At 41.6% G+C, this 12511-nt stretch overlaps 1 protein-coding gene across 1 annotated transcript in view; it reads right to left on the reverse strand.

The window, feature by feature from the left end:
- Nucleotides 1-12511, reverse strand: part of LYST (lysosomal trafficking regulator) — a 162893-nt gene that overhangs the window by 62407 nt on the left and 87975 nt on the right. The window contains exons 23-28 of the mRNA XM_081124037.1: nucleotides 11859-12477; nucleotides 10526-10703; nucleotides 8785-8954; nucleotides 7318-7548; nucleotides 4975-5141; nucleotides 3981-4133 (exon numbers count right to left, since the gene is read on the reverse strand). Coding sequence (XP_080980163.1) covers nucleotides 3981-4133; nucleotides 4975-5141; nucleotides 7318-7548; nucleotides 8785-8954; nucleotides 10526-10703; nucleotides 11859-12477 — 1518 coding nt within the window. The remainder of the gene's footprint in view (nucleotides 1-3980; nucleotides 4134-4974; nucleotides 5142-7317; nucleotides 7549-8784; nucleotides 8955-10525; nucleotides 10704-11858; nucleotides 12478-12511) is intronic.

Raw genomic sequence — 12511 nt, forward strand, 5'->3', positions numbered from 1 at the left:
CATGCTGACAAAGGTGGGGACTTCAGCTCTCATGCTGACAAAGGTGGGGACTTCAGCTCTCATGCTGACAAAGGTGGGGACTTTGGCTCTCATGCTGCGAAGCTACCTGAGCTGCTGAAGCCCTAAGTGCACTTTTTCCTAAGCCTCAGTTTCCCCATATGTAAGACATGGGTTAGAAAGTAAAATAGAGCCTATCCCACAGACAGACATTTGTCACTATCCAGCATTATATTAAATATACTTGTTTACAGGCCTATTGGCCATTTTCTCCAGTAAACTATAAGTTCCATGAGAGCAGATAAAATGATAACTGGTACATGGCTGATGCTCAGTAAATATGGTTGGTGGTTGGAAGAATGGATAAGGAGGGTTGTTCTGTGGATTAAATAAAATAGTGGTCATAAATCACAATGCCTGTTTCATACAAAGAATCAAAAGTTGTTAATAGCTAGTATTGTTATTAGTGGTTGAAATATAAAAGAAATTCATACAACATATATATATATATACACACACATATATATTTATTTATGAGTTTAAATATATGTGTAGCACTTTAAATGACACCCTAATGCTTACTTACCTCCACATTCATGAACCAAGGTGATGTGTAAAGCTTTCATATTGATAAGCAGTGAAAAAAATACATATAAAAGAATGTGCATTGCCACCCTGTTTATAATAGCAAAAAGAGAAAAGTAAAACTATACACCTTTGTTTATTAATAAAGGTTAGGAAAGATGATCAGGAAAAATCAATATAACAGATCAGATTATTATGCATTCGTTAAACATGAATATTGTATATTATTCTTTACATATATCCCTAAATGGAAAGATGTCTGTAATATGTGATTAGAAATAGAAGTCAGTTTACAAATGGAAGGTAGAGTAGCCTACCTCTGTGGCAAAATTCACACATCCTCTTATCTCTACACCAAGAAACCCACAGAGGCAGGAACCGGTGCCTTGCTCTTATAGGGGTTGCTGAGCAGAACAACGGTGCAGGTGAGTCAGACTAACAAGACTAATCAGGCAGTAAAGCAGCATCTGACTCCTGAGAGTGAGAACTGAGCATGGAGACCTGATGAAGCTCCTGCTGTGGGACTCTGGCCCTGACCCGGCAGGTCCTCATTCCCAGGCTTAGCAAATCTCCCATCGAAGAACGTGGTGCGGCCCTAACAGAAGCTGAGCTGCTGGTCCCCACAAGTCCTGCTGCAGGTGCAGGGGTGGTGGTGGGGCTGGTGGTGCCTCAGCACATATTTCAATAAATGCCAAATGAGTCTGTTTAGATAAAAGCCACCCCACACTAGTGAGAGCTTGTTTCACATCTTTTCAGGGACAGGCTGCCACCCACAAGGTGGAAACAATGTCAAATCCCTGAGTTACTTTCGCAGCAGGAACAAGTGGACGTGGTGCTTTGGCACCACACTGCCCAGAGCAGGGGCTTCAGTGCAGGGTCCTTCTCACCCACAGTGTATGAAGCCAATATACTCTTTTGTTGTTTTGTTGATCCCCACCCAAGGATATTTTTTCCATTGATTTTTGGAAAGAGTGGGAGGGAAGGGCAGAGAGAGAAAGAAATATCAATGTGAGAGACACACTGATTGGTTGCCTCCTGCACGTGCCCCAACCTGAGACAGGGATCAAACCTGCAACTGAGGCACAAGCTCTTGACCAGGAATCGAACCTGAGACTCTCCATGTGCGAGGGGCAATGCTCTTACCACTGAGCCCACTAGCCAGGGCACCAATATACTTCTGACAATGACTTTTCATTAACAGTGAACACAAAGAACACAGTCTTTCCCAAGTACACATGTAAAACAGCATGGAAGGAATTAATAGCAATGACTTAACACATGCAAAGTGGCATTTTGTGACTGGATTTAGATATATTTTAATTAAGGTCGTATTTAAAACAGGAAAAATTCTTGGGAGAGATCTGAAGAGATAGATCCTAGAGATATGACAGACCTATTGTGACTGATGCAGCTGGTGTAGGACACAGGGAGGAGTGTAGCGTGAGTGATGAGGCCAGTGTGGGACACAAAAGGAGGAGTGTAGGGTTGTTGTTCAGCAGCCTGATTTAGACCTCAGGGGGTCTGAAAAATGAGGAGGCTGGACCTCCTGACTTCTAAGGTCTTTGACAGAGATTAGATTTGTAGGTTGGAAGCTTCACATGGTTCACTGGAAATGCACTGACAGAGTGCAAAATGTAAACCCAGGATAGGAGGCTAGAAAAGTCAGAAAAACAAAGTGTCTTAGAGAAAGGACTAAAGGTCCATTATCTAGTTTAAAATGACTCAAACAAATAATAAACAAAAACAAACTTGGAGGTACATGGGGCTCTGAGGCTGAAGGTGGTAAAAATGCTAGTATCTGCAGAGACAGAGGACGGTGTTAGAGAAATTGCAGAGCAAACAGAAAACGGCCAGAGGGCCACGTCCTGGCGCAGACCCAGAGCATGGGAACCTCCTCCAGAGCCCTAGGGATAAAGGCAGAGGGAGACATCCAGGAGGGAAGCAGTGAAGGACACTTTCCTACACCAACAGAGGTGAGCTCCGTCTAAGCAGTCGCTGACTTCACAGGAGTCCTGCAAAGGAAGGCAGCTCCAGAAGTTGGCATCTGGCACAGGAAACTGAACATTATTGCCCAACTTGGTATAAATGGAGTTCTACCCAGGACAAGAGTTACAGCGAGAAGGCAGCTCTCTCCAGAGGAGAGACTGCTGAGCTATTCGATTAAGGAAGGCTGTAGAGGGCAGTGTGGGTGTTTATGTTTTTTTACATAAGCTTTTATTCAGCATAATCTAAACATACTACTGCAAGACAATGCATATTTAACAGTTTTATCTACAGATGAGTCTGTCACCTGGTTTTAAAGTCTGGCTGAGCACTGAATACAGTGGAGGAGTGTAACACATGCAGAAGACTTGCATTGAAAAGCCCTAAGACTGCAAAGGTGATTAAACTTCAAACAATTTCCCAAGTGATCTGCTTGGAGATATATGTATGCATACATACATGTCCTGTATACAAACATACATGTGTACATACATGTGTGTGTACCATCTATGGAGAGGTGTTTTATGCTATCTTTCTGGATTACATGTATAAAGTTCATAGTGGATTCTGTAGAAAAATAAGGAAGTCTAACAATGTTAATACTTATCATTTGATGCTTTGTACTAATTTACAGCAAACCTTGATGTCACGTGCTTCCAGCCACATCACCTCCTGCCTGGACCCCCGCACCCTCTCCTGCTCTCCCCTATCCCCCTGTCCACACAGGAGCCACTGTGGTCCTCAATGAAAATGTGAGCATGCCCTGCCACCTGCTTCACCTGCTTTGAACTTCCTGTTAGGATGAAGCCTGAACCCTGCGGCATGGTGCTGTGACCACATGCATGCTGGCCCTCGCCAGCCGGCGGCCTCACCCTCGCCCCTCACCCAGCACCAACTCCAGCCAGCAGCTTTCTCCCACTTCCCCGAGCAAACTTTGCTGTCTCCTGCCTCAGATCCTTACGTGAGCCAACCACTCTGCCTGTGACACCGTCCTCTGACCTTCTCCCTTGCTAACCCTTTCTATGTTTTACGTCCATTAAGTCTCACCTCCTCACACATTTCCCTACCTCCTGATATAAATCAGGTCTCATTCCTATCCCTACATTTCTCTACTATTTTATAACCTCTGCAAGGACAGACTCTGTGGCTGTTTTCTAAATCACTGTATCATTACATTTAACACAGTGCTTAGCACATGGTGGGTGCTCAAGAGATAACTAACTTAAGACAATTAACTTAAGAGAACAGCACGGAGAAGAAAGCAGAGGGTAGCTTCTTCTGGGAGGAAAACTTTCTCAAACTTTACAGCTTAAGTTTTTAAACTAATAATATTTAAAAGTGTGAGTGGTATCAGAATACAGGAAAGCCTAGCTCCCCACAGCTCATAATTATTGAATTGCTGTCTCAGTACTCACCAGCAATGCTCCTTCGCTTCGGGAACAGTGGGTGATGGGGAGCAGAAGGGGGCGGGGAGGGGTCTGGGAGGCTCTCAGAGCCATGGTGTGTGGTGGTCCTGATGAACTCCATGGCAGCCTGGAGAACTCTGAGCTGCAGGGCAGCAGCCATGCCTAAAAACAGCAGGCACGGAATGTTTACAAGTTGTGTGCTGTCAACTCTGACTTTTATATTCATGCGCTACCTAAACTGTAAATTATGTTTCATTACAATAAATTAAAAATTTTAAATCAACATGGGTTCTTGATGGTAGTAAACATTTTTAACTGTCTTTAAAGGCAATTTTAAAGCAAATTTCCAAATGGTCACTATAAATGACCACAAATTTATTTCACTTTATATAATTGTTTTAAGGAACAAGATTTTTAATATGTATAAGTTTACCCAGAAATTCTCACATTTTTCTGTTTCATATTTGCTTTAATATTTGCCATTAAAGAAAACTAGAGGGCATTATTGTTCAACATAAGCCTTTTAATTCTACTTGGTAAGGAGAATCAGTAACTTCTTTTAATATGTTGCCAGCTACTAATTACATGGAGGCACCACTTTTTTAAAATTTTTACCACTTAGAAAGGCTTCTTTTGCCCGGCCAGCGTGGCTCAGCGGTTTGAGCATTGACCTATGATCCAGGAGATCATGGTTCGATTCCTGGTCAGGGCACATGCCTGGGTTGTGGGCTTGATCCCCAGTAGGGAGCATGCAGGAGGCAGCTGATCAGTGACTCTCTTATCATTAATATTTCTATCTCTCTCCTTCTCCCTTCCTCTCTTTGAAATCAATAAAGACATATTTAAAAAAAAAAAGGCTTCTTTTTAAAGGTGATAGACATCATCACAAAATTAAGTATAAACTTTCAGCAAAACAGTTTCCAAGAAGAAAAATATTAGGTTTCAAATAACACTTTTGGCTACTATCCAACTCCCCCCAAACTCTGTAAAAATGAAATCTTACTTTGTGTCCTCTTGTTTTTGCTGTTTTGAAGATATCCAAGCAGTACAATAAGGTCTTCGATAACTCTAAAATACTGTGAGCCCGAGGAGCTGCAGGCATGAATTGTAACGGCTATGAGAATCTGCTGTATGTCACAAGCGAGCAATCGGTATTCATGCGAAGGAATGCTAAAGGGAGAGAAGAAGAATTTAAGGCCTGGCTGAAGTTCTCATTCTACCAGCCTGCATTCATTCACCGCTTATTTGTGCCTGCTTGGTGGCAGGAAGCATGGAGACAGGTATAAGAAGACACACACCGACTCTTGTCAGAAAGCTGATTGTCTTGCAGAGAACCAGACAAGTAGAGGTAAAATGTAAATGGTGGTGTTAATGACAGAGGTTAACACAAGCTACTACAGGAACATATAGGCAGGTGTCTAGCCCACACTAAAGGTGGGGATTTTGTGGGTATGAATAGGAACATTTTGAGAAGACTTCTCAGAGAAGGTGAATTTGAATATGTTAATCAACCTCTGAAACTCACTTAGACAGATTATAGTTATTTTAAGGATTCAAAGAGATAAGAGATTTGAACATACATTAATCACTTGTAAATACCTAATACATATGAATTTTATTTCTGTCCCTCAACTTTTAACCTTGAGAATCTACCTTAGTATGTTATATTAAGCATAAATACTTACCCAAATCAAACAAGACTTAGAAATGGCAATTGTTTTGGGCCAATTAATAAAGTAGCATATTAGGGACATTCAGGAAGTACAATTTATTTAATTTTTAATTTTTATTTATTTATTTTTAAAATAGATCTTTATTGATTTCAGAGAGAGGAAGGGAGAGGGAGAGAGAGAGTTGAAACATCAATGATGAGAGAGTCATTGATCAGCTGCCTCCTGCACACCCCCGACTGGGGATCAAGCCCGCAACCTGGGCACGTGCCCTGACTGGGAATGGAACCGTGATCTCCTGGATTCTAGGTCAATGCTCAAACCACTGAGCCATGCCTGGCCAGGCAAATACAATTTATTTTTTAAAAAAACTACTTTCAGAAGAAGCCTGCAGGCACTCTTTCCGAGTTCTGCCAATTTCATGCTTTGCACTGTAATCAAAACTAAGTGTTTTGAGGAAATGTAACATTTTGTATTCTTTTTATTTCTCACATGCTTAGCATATAGATCCTAAATAGAATAGTTGCCCAATAAAAACTAAACTGAGCTGAGTACAAGGAGTGCCTGTTGTACTCACAGAAACTACTTGGCTGAGAGCACTGATTTTCAACCTTTATCATCTCGTTACACATAAATTACTAAAATTCTGCAGCACACCAAAAAATATATTTTTTGCCCATCTGACCAAAAACCCCCACACATGTATAATTTTGAATCAGTCACACCAGATGGCTGCTGTTGTGTTGGCTGTTGTCATTTTTTTATTTGACAATCTAAGGAAAAAGAGGTCAGAGCCCCTAACTAAACAGTCAGGTGTTTCACGTGTTAATAATTCTTGTGGTGCAGTGGTTGAAAATCGCTGGCCTAGAGAATCACCAACCAGGATATGCTCCACCTTCTCTGCAGAAACAGAGATAATACTTACTGCTTGAACAGGCAGTAAGATGGTGCTTCTGGAGATTTATATTTTAACATTATGCTAATAAAACATCATACTGTACATCATAAATGCAAACATCAAAGTTATAACACTCCAATAAACTCCTAACATGCTTCTCAAAGTTAATCAATTTGGTGAGCAGCCATTTGCCAATATCCTGTGACAATTAGAAATTAATTTGTGGCTGTGGACATAAAGGAATAGCATGTGATTCAAAACAAAGGCTTTTGAAGTGAGACATATACAGTCTCAAGTGCTCTGCTATTTACCAGCTGTGTGAGCCTCTAGTGACTGTCTCTCTCTAATCCCCAAGTTCCTATTCCTCATGGCATAATAATTTTTACAAGACTATAGTGGAAGCTTGGGAAATAGTTTTGCGAATGTGAAACACACAGTTTATTCTATTACTATTAATTATTGTTTTTCCGTATGAACAAATGTAAACCTACATTTGCCCCACCCTGTATTTGAAGACAGTTAAATTCATTCAACTTGTCTTCAGGTTCTAGACACCTAAAAGGTCATATAAATACCGTCTTTTAACCAAACTTTGTTGAAAATGATGGAAAATATGTACCCTCCAAATTTAATCTAACTTGATTTAATCAGTTTTGCGGGAAAGAAGTTCTTTGAAAGTATTATGAAAAATCAGATACTTTAATATAACCTATTACTAAAGTTTTCCCTTTCCAAAGTATTCATTAGATGTAGCTTTAAATAATGATTTGAAACTTACTTGTTTTCTAATCCGTTCAGGGCTGCTACTGTATTACACAGCACGTAGAGAAGGCCATTATCCAACAACATATCTGCTACCTTCGAACAACAATTTAGTATTTGGAGGAGAAGTAGGAGAGTATTATGCAAGAGCGTGTTGTCATACAGAGAGGTCTCTACTAGTCCCAGGATGGGAATGACAGCCCACTTCTGAAAAAGTCCCATGTTTTTCACATCTTCCTGGTCAAATCTATAATAAATAATACACAGTTAAGAGCATATCAGAAGCAATTCACCACGAAGTAAAGAAAAATGATTGCAATATGGGCTGTTTGTTAACCTAATTTTGAGGCTATAAAAATAAATTTGGGGAGCAAGGATTATTAATCTTATTTTAGATTACAGACCCCTCCAAAAATAAGATAAAAAGTGTTGTTAGAAATCTGTCCCAAGGTAAATACACAAACATACAAATAAAACATGTAAACAATTTCATGGTTTTAAATGACTCACTTTAATTCATGCATTGGCTCCTTAGGGGTCTATGTAACAAGTACAGAGGAAAATAATAATAATTTAACATGGCATTTAAAAAATATCTTTACTGTTGAGAGTACTTGACAGACCTGAGGTAGTAAACAGAGGTCTAGCAAAGGGCTTGATCTCTAGTCCGGATACTATCTGCCTCTGTCATGGAGGGAGACTATTCAAGCCTTTTGTGCCTTATTTTCCAATGTGTCAAATATGGGTGGGATATCTGCCCTATTTTTTCTCAAGGTTGTTGTGAGAATCAAATGAGATAATGCAGGATGGCTTTGAAAGAGCCAAAAGCTCTATGCAAATGAAAGTACTGCTGTCGTGACTGCGATAAATCCTCAAGGTCTGAATTGGTCTACTTAATAATAAGCTGGAGACACTTAATAATAATAATAGTAATGAGACAATCATCTCTATCTATCACAGACAAATGTAACAGTTTAACTTTCCTGCCAAACTTCTGGTTTGGGAGGAAATATTCTTTCATTTTCGCTAATCCTTCAGCATTGTCCTAGGACCAGAGCTCAGCCATCAGTACACCAGGAATTCCAGGTGAGGGACTGGCTCTTCCCCAGACGACCTGAAGGCTTGCATGGGAGAGAGGGGCTTCTCCATGGACCACTCATGCAATCTGTTGCTGAGAACATACGGGTCACCCTTCTGTTTAGTAACCTGCTCATGTTAATACTAGACGCCTAATCTTCACTCTCTCTTTCATTTATACAGCATTTACATTTCTAGTCACTAGCTAGTGAATGAAATACAAAGGGGTAAGTTATATTAGAAAGACTTGATAGTCATGGAAAATAATAAATTGATTCACCTGGAAAATGACTTCTAGCAGATTTTTTCTAAAAGTGACCAATACTTTTGTTAAGAGTCAGTTTCTTAAATTTTACATTTAAGACAAAAAGATCCTCACGTATGGTGGAGGGAAGAACCCACTTACTCTTCATCAGGGCCAATATGTCGACCAAAGAACATTTCTATGAAGCATTCTAACACCTCCTGAGTTCCCTGGTGAAGATACAACTGGTTGGCTAGCAAGGAAAAGCCACGATTCTTCAGAAATTTATCTTTTTGTTCCTTAGATGCTCTATTAAAATATGCATCTAAAAGCTAAGGAAAAATTAAAATAATTTAGATAATGTATTAAAATTTTATATAATGTATACAAATCAGACAGTTAATTATACTTGTATTTGAAAGTTATTGTTTAATTTCATGTATGTAGAACATAGAAAGCTCCAAAAAATGCCACCTCCATAGCAAAACAAAATACTTTGTCTCTGACTTACTACAGAATGCTAATCAGGACTCTATCTTGGAGACCTTAATACTTCTGTGATGGGAGAGCCAGCTTTTTAGCTGAACATGCCACCTAGTGGACTGGCAGACTTAGTCAAGTATATGTAGAATATTTGTGCCTAATTCTGAAGGAAGAAATCCAGTCAACACAGTTCTACACTCTCTCTACAAGCGCGCACGCGTGTGTGTGTGTGTGTGTGTGTGTGTGTCTGACCTAGACCTCTGTTTCTAGACATCTTGACAGACTGTTTATCCTAAGCACAGGCCTATGTTTCCACCCTAGCATCTTAAACATAATGTGTAAAACCAAATTAGCTATTTTTCCTTCCAAACTCATTTCCAGGGTTCCATCCTCAGAGCACAGGAGCACCATCCTCCTAGACTTCAGGACTAATCTTTTCTTGTCCCGACTCCAATGTGTAATTATAAAGGTACCACTCCTCCATTCTGGTCAGTGTCTCTCCGATCCGTCCATCCTTTGAACTCTCACTTCCCCAGACCAGGAACTCGTCACTTCTCCCCTGGCCTGCTGTGCTGGTCCTGTCTCTCAGAGAACACTGCACCTCTCCCCTGCAGCAACTCCCTTATAGTGGTGACAGATGCCTCTTTTCGAACACGCATCTGTTCACTGCCCCACTTAAAAAGCTTTCTAAGTTCACAGCAGAATTCCTTCTGCACAAATCTGTCCCTGGTTCCCCCATCAGAATTCACTGCTTTCCTATGCCCCTGCTCCTCATTAGTAATACCGCCAGTGAAGCACTCGCCATAGAAGTTTATGTTTACTTAGTTGGGCATGTGTGTCTCTCCCTCCCTAGACTATAAAGTCCCTGAATGTATGGGCTTGTATTATCCCCTTACCAACCACATAGCAACTAGCCCAGTGTTTTGCACGTGAAATGGAAGCTCAATAAATAGTGGGTTGAATTACAAGTGGTTACATAATATTCTACATCTACATGTTTATTCATAGCTATTTATTTAGTACCTATTATATACCAGACACTAGATGCCTACCCTCATGGAGCTTTTATTTCAGTGTGGGAGATTCATAAATCAAAAAGGTAGACAACCAGGATGCCATGATATAGTGAGGAACAGGGCTGGAGGGAAACTCTTCAGAAGGTGCTCAGGGATGGCCTCTGAGAGATGACATCTGAGTGGAAACCTGAAGTAAATGTCTAAAACCTGAGCCTCTGGAGGAGGGGTCAAAATTACATGACAATGCACATGAAAATACGAGTAAGAGGTAAGGCACTACAACAGCTCATTATTCCAAAGTATAAAATAAAGCTTTAGGTTTACTTTAACATGTATATGTATTCAGATCATAAATCACCCAAGTATTTTTCTGAATTAAAGCCACACCCAGCACCTGTCCTTACCTTAATGACCCCCTGCTGTATCGCAGGCGAGGGGTGGTTCACCAGGACCAGCAGCACCTCGGCCTGAATAAGCTTGTCCATCACATCGTCAAGCATAGCGTCAGGCAGGATGAGGAGGACGCCACTGAGGAGCTCATATAACCCGCAGCATATGGGAACCAGGCAGTCTTCAGCAACCCTGAAACAGACCCAGGCCCTCTTACTGACAACATCCAGGAGAAAAGCACGCGATGAATCCCTTAAGAACTGTGATGAGCATAGCCATGAGTGCGTACCAGGTGGAGAGCATTCTGAGAAAGGCGTCATCAGGTGATTCCATCCCAGTGTGGTCACAGAGTGCACTCCCACACCCTGGGCAGTGCAGCCTCCTGCTCACTTCTGCTAGAGGGGACACTACCATCGTACATGTAGTCCCTTAGTGACTAAAAAGTCATGATGCTGTGCATGACTATGTACAGTAATAATGTTTTTTTAAATGTTTTTATTGACTTCAGAGAGAGGAAGGGAAAGGGAGAGAGAGACAGAAACATCAATGATGAGAAAGTCATTAATCACTGTCTCCTGCACGCCCCCTGCTGGGGGTCGAGCCTGCAACCCAGGCACGTGAGCTGACCGGGAATTGAACAGCAATTGCCTGGATCATAGGTCGACGCTCAACTGCTAAGCCATGCCAGCTGGGCTGCAGTAATAATTTTAACATGTGAAACCAAATGTCAAAATGTCAAAATTTAAAATGTTTCCTGACTTAACTATGATTCACAAACTTGCCATCAGTTTTTGTCTCCGGTATTTTTTAGGTATACAGTCTCCTAAACACTTATTTTATTCTATGCCTGTGAAGTCCAATCCTGCAGTCACTCACCACATGTGCTACTGAACTATTTAGATTTAGATAAAAAGTCCAGCTCTGCCTTTGCACTGACCACAGTTCAGGTGCTCAGCAGGCACATGGCCAGGGTCTGCTCTGTTGGGCAGCACAGGTGAGACATTTCCATCATCACACATGGCTTCATTGGACCGTGCTACTTGAGGTGGTTTTGGAAACAATGATAAACCTCATAATCTCCCTGAACTGAATACTTTTTCTCTAATAACCATAAAGAATTAAATAAACCACAAGCTTGATTTCTTTGAGAGCTATTTATGGTTTAGTGTTTGGCTGAATATGGAATTCAATATTACCTGGTATTAAAACAAGGAGAAAGGTATCTTTCTGTTTGTCATTAATGTATGTTTTATTGTAAGAAGTGACATAATGAAGCCATTTCTAGACATGTAGAATTCTTAAAAGAACAGTAAACCATGTGGAAGGGGGGCATGCAAAAAAGTGTACCTGTGAGCAGTGGCAATTCGGCTGTAGGGCTCATACCCAGGAGAACAGGCAAAGGTTTCCCATTCCTCGGTGTTCCTGTCAACAAGACTTGGCCAGCGGCGCACCACTGCTGCTCCGTTCTGGGAAGGAAACGCCAGCCCCAGGCTTGCGATGGTGCTGTGGCTGCGCTGGAATGAGGCCAGTCCCTTCAGGTAATCAGGGCGGCGTGGGCAGGACTCGTCCCCAGGGCTGTCGCCATCTGCACTGGGTTCTGCTTCCAACTCTTTCTGATCTACTTTGACCACTGGAAACTCCAGTGTTCCTCTGGGGCCTCCACTGATGGAGGCTTGTCCTGAGAGGACAGGTTCCATTTCACAAACAGCTTTTGCAGACTCACAGCTGCTGATGACTGCATCTTCTTCGCCTTTTTTCAGTGACTCTGAACTGCCCGGAGGACTCCATTCCTCAGGCTGGGGTGCAACGCAATGATCCACCGTACCCTGTACCTTGTCAATGCCACAGTCCGAGCTGCCCGTCAGTTTTCGAGGTGGCATTAAAGAGGTAGGAAGTGCCGGCAGGCTTCTGGAGCGCCGCAGGCCAGCAGCTGTCTGCGGTGGAAGGCCACTGGAGGAACTGTTTCCTGGTAAGAGTGGACGGAAAACATTACCAAAAAC

The sequence above is a fragment of the Miniopterus schreibersii genome (genome assembly GCF_964146895.1).
Source record: "Miniopterus schreibersii genome assembly, chromosome: 21".
In the NCBI taxonomy this organism is placed as follows: Eukaryota; Metazoa; Chordata; class Mammalia; order Chiroptera; family Miniopteridae; genus Miniopterus; species Miniopterus schreibersii.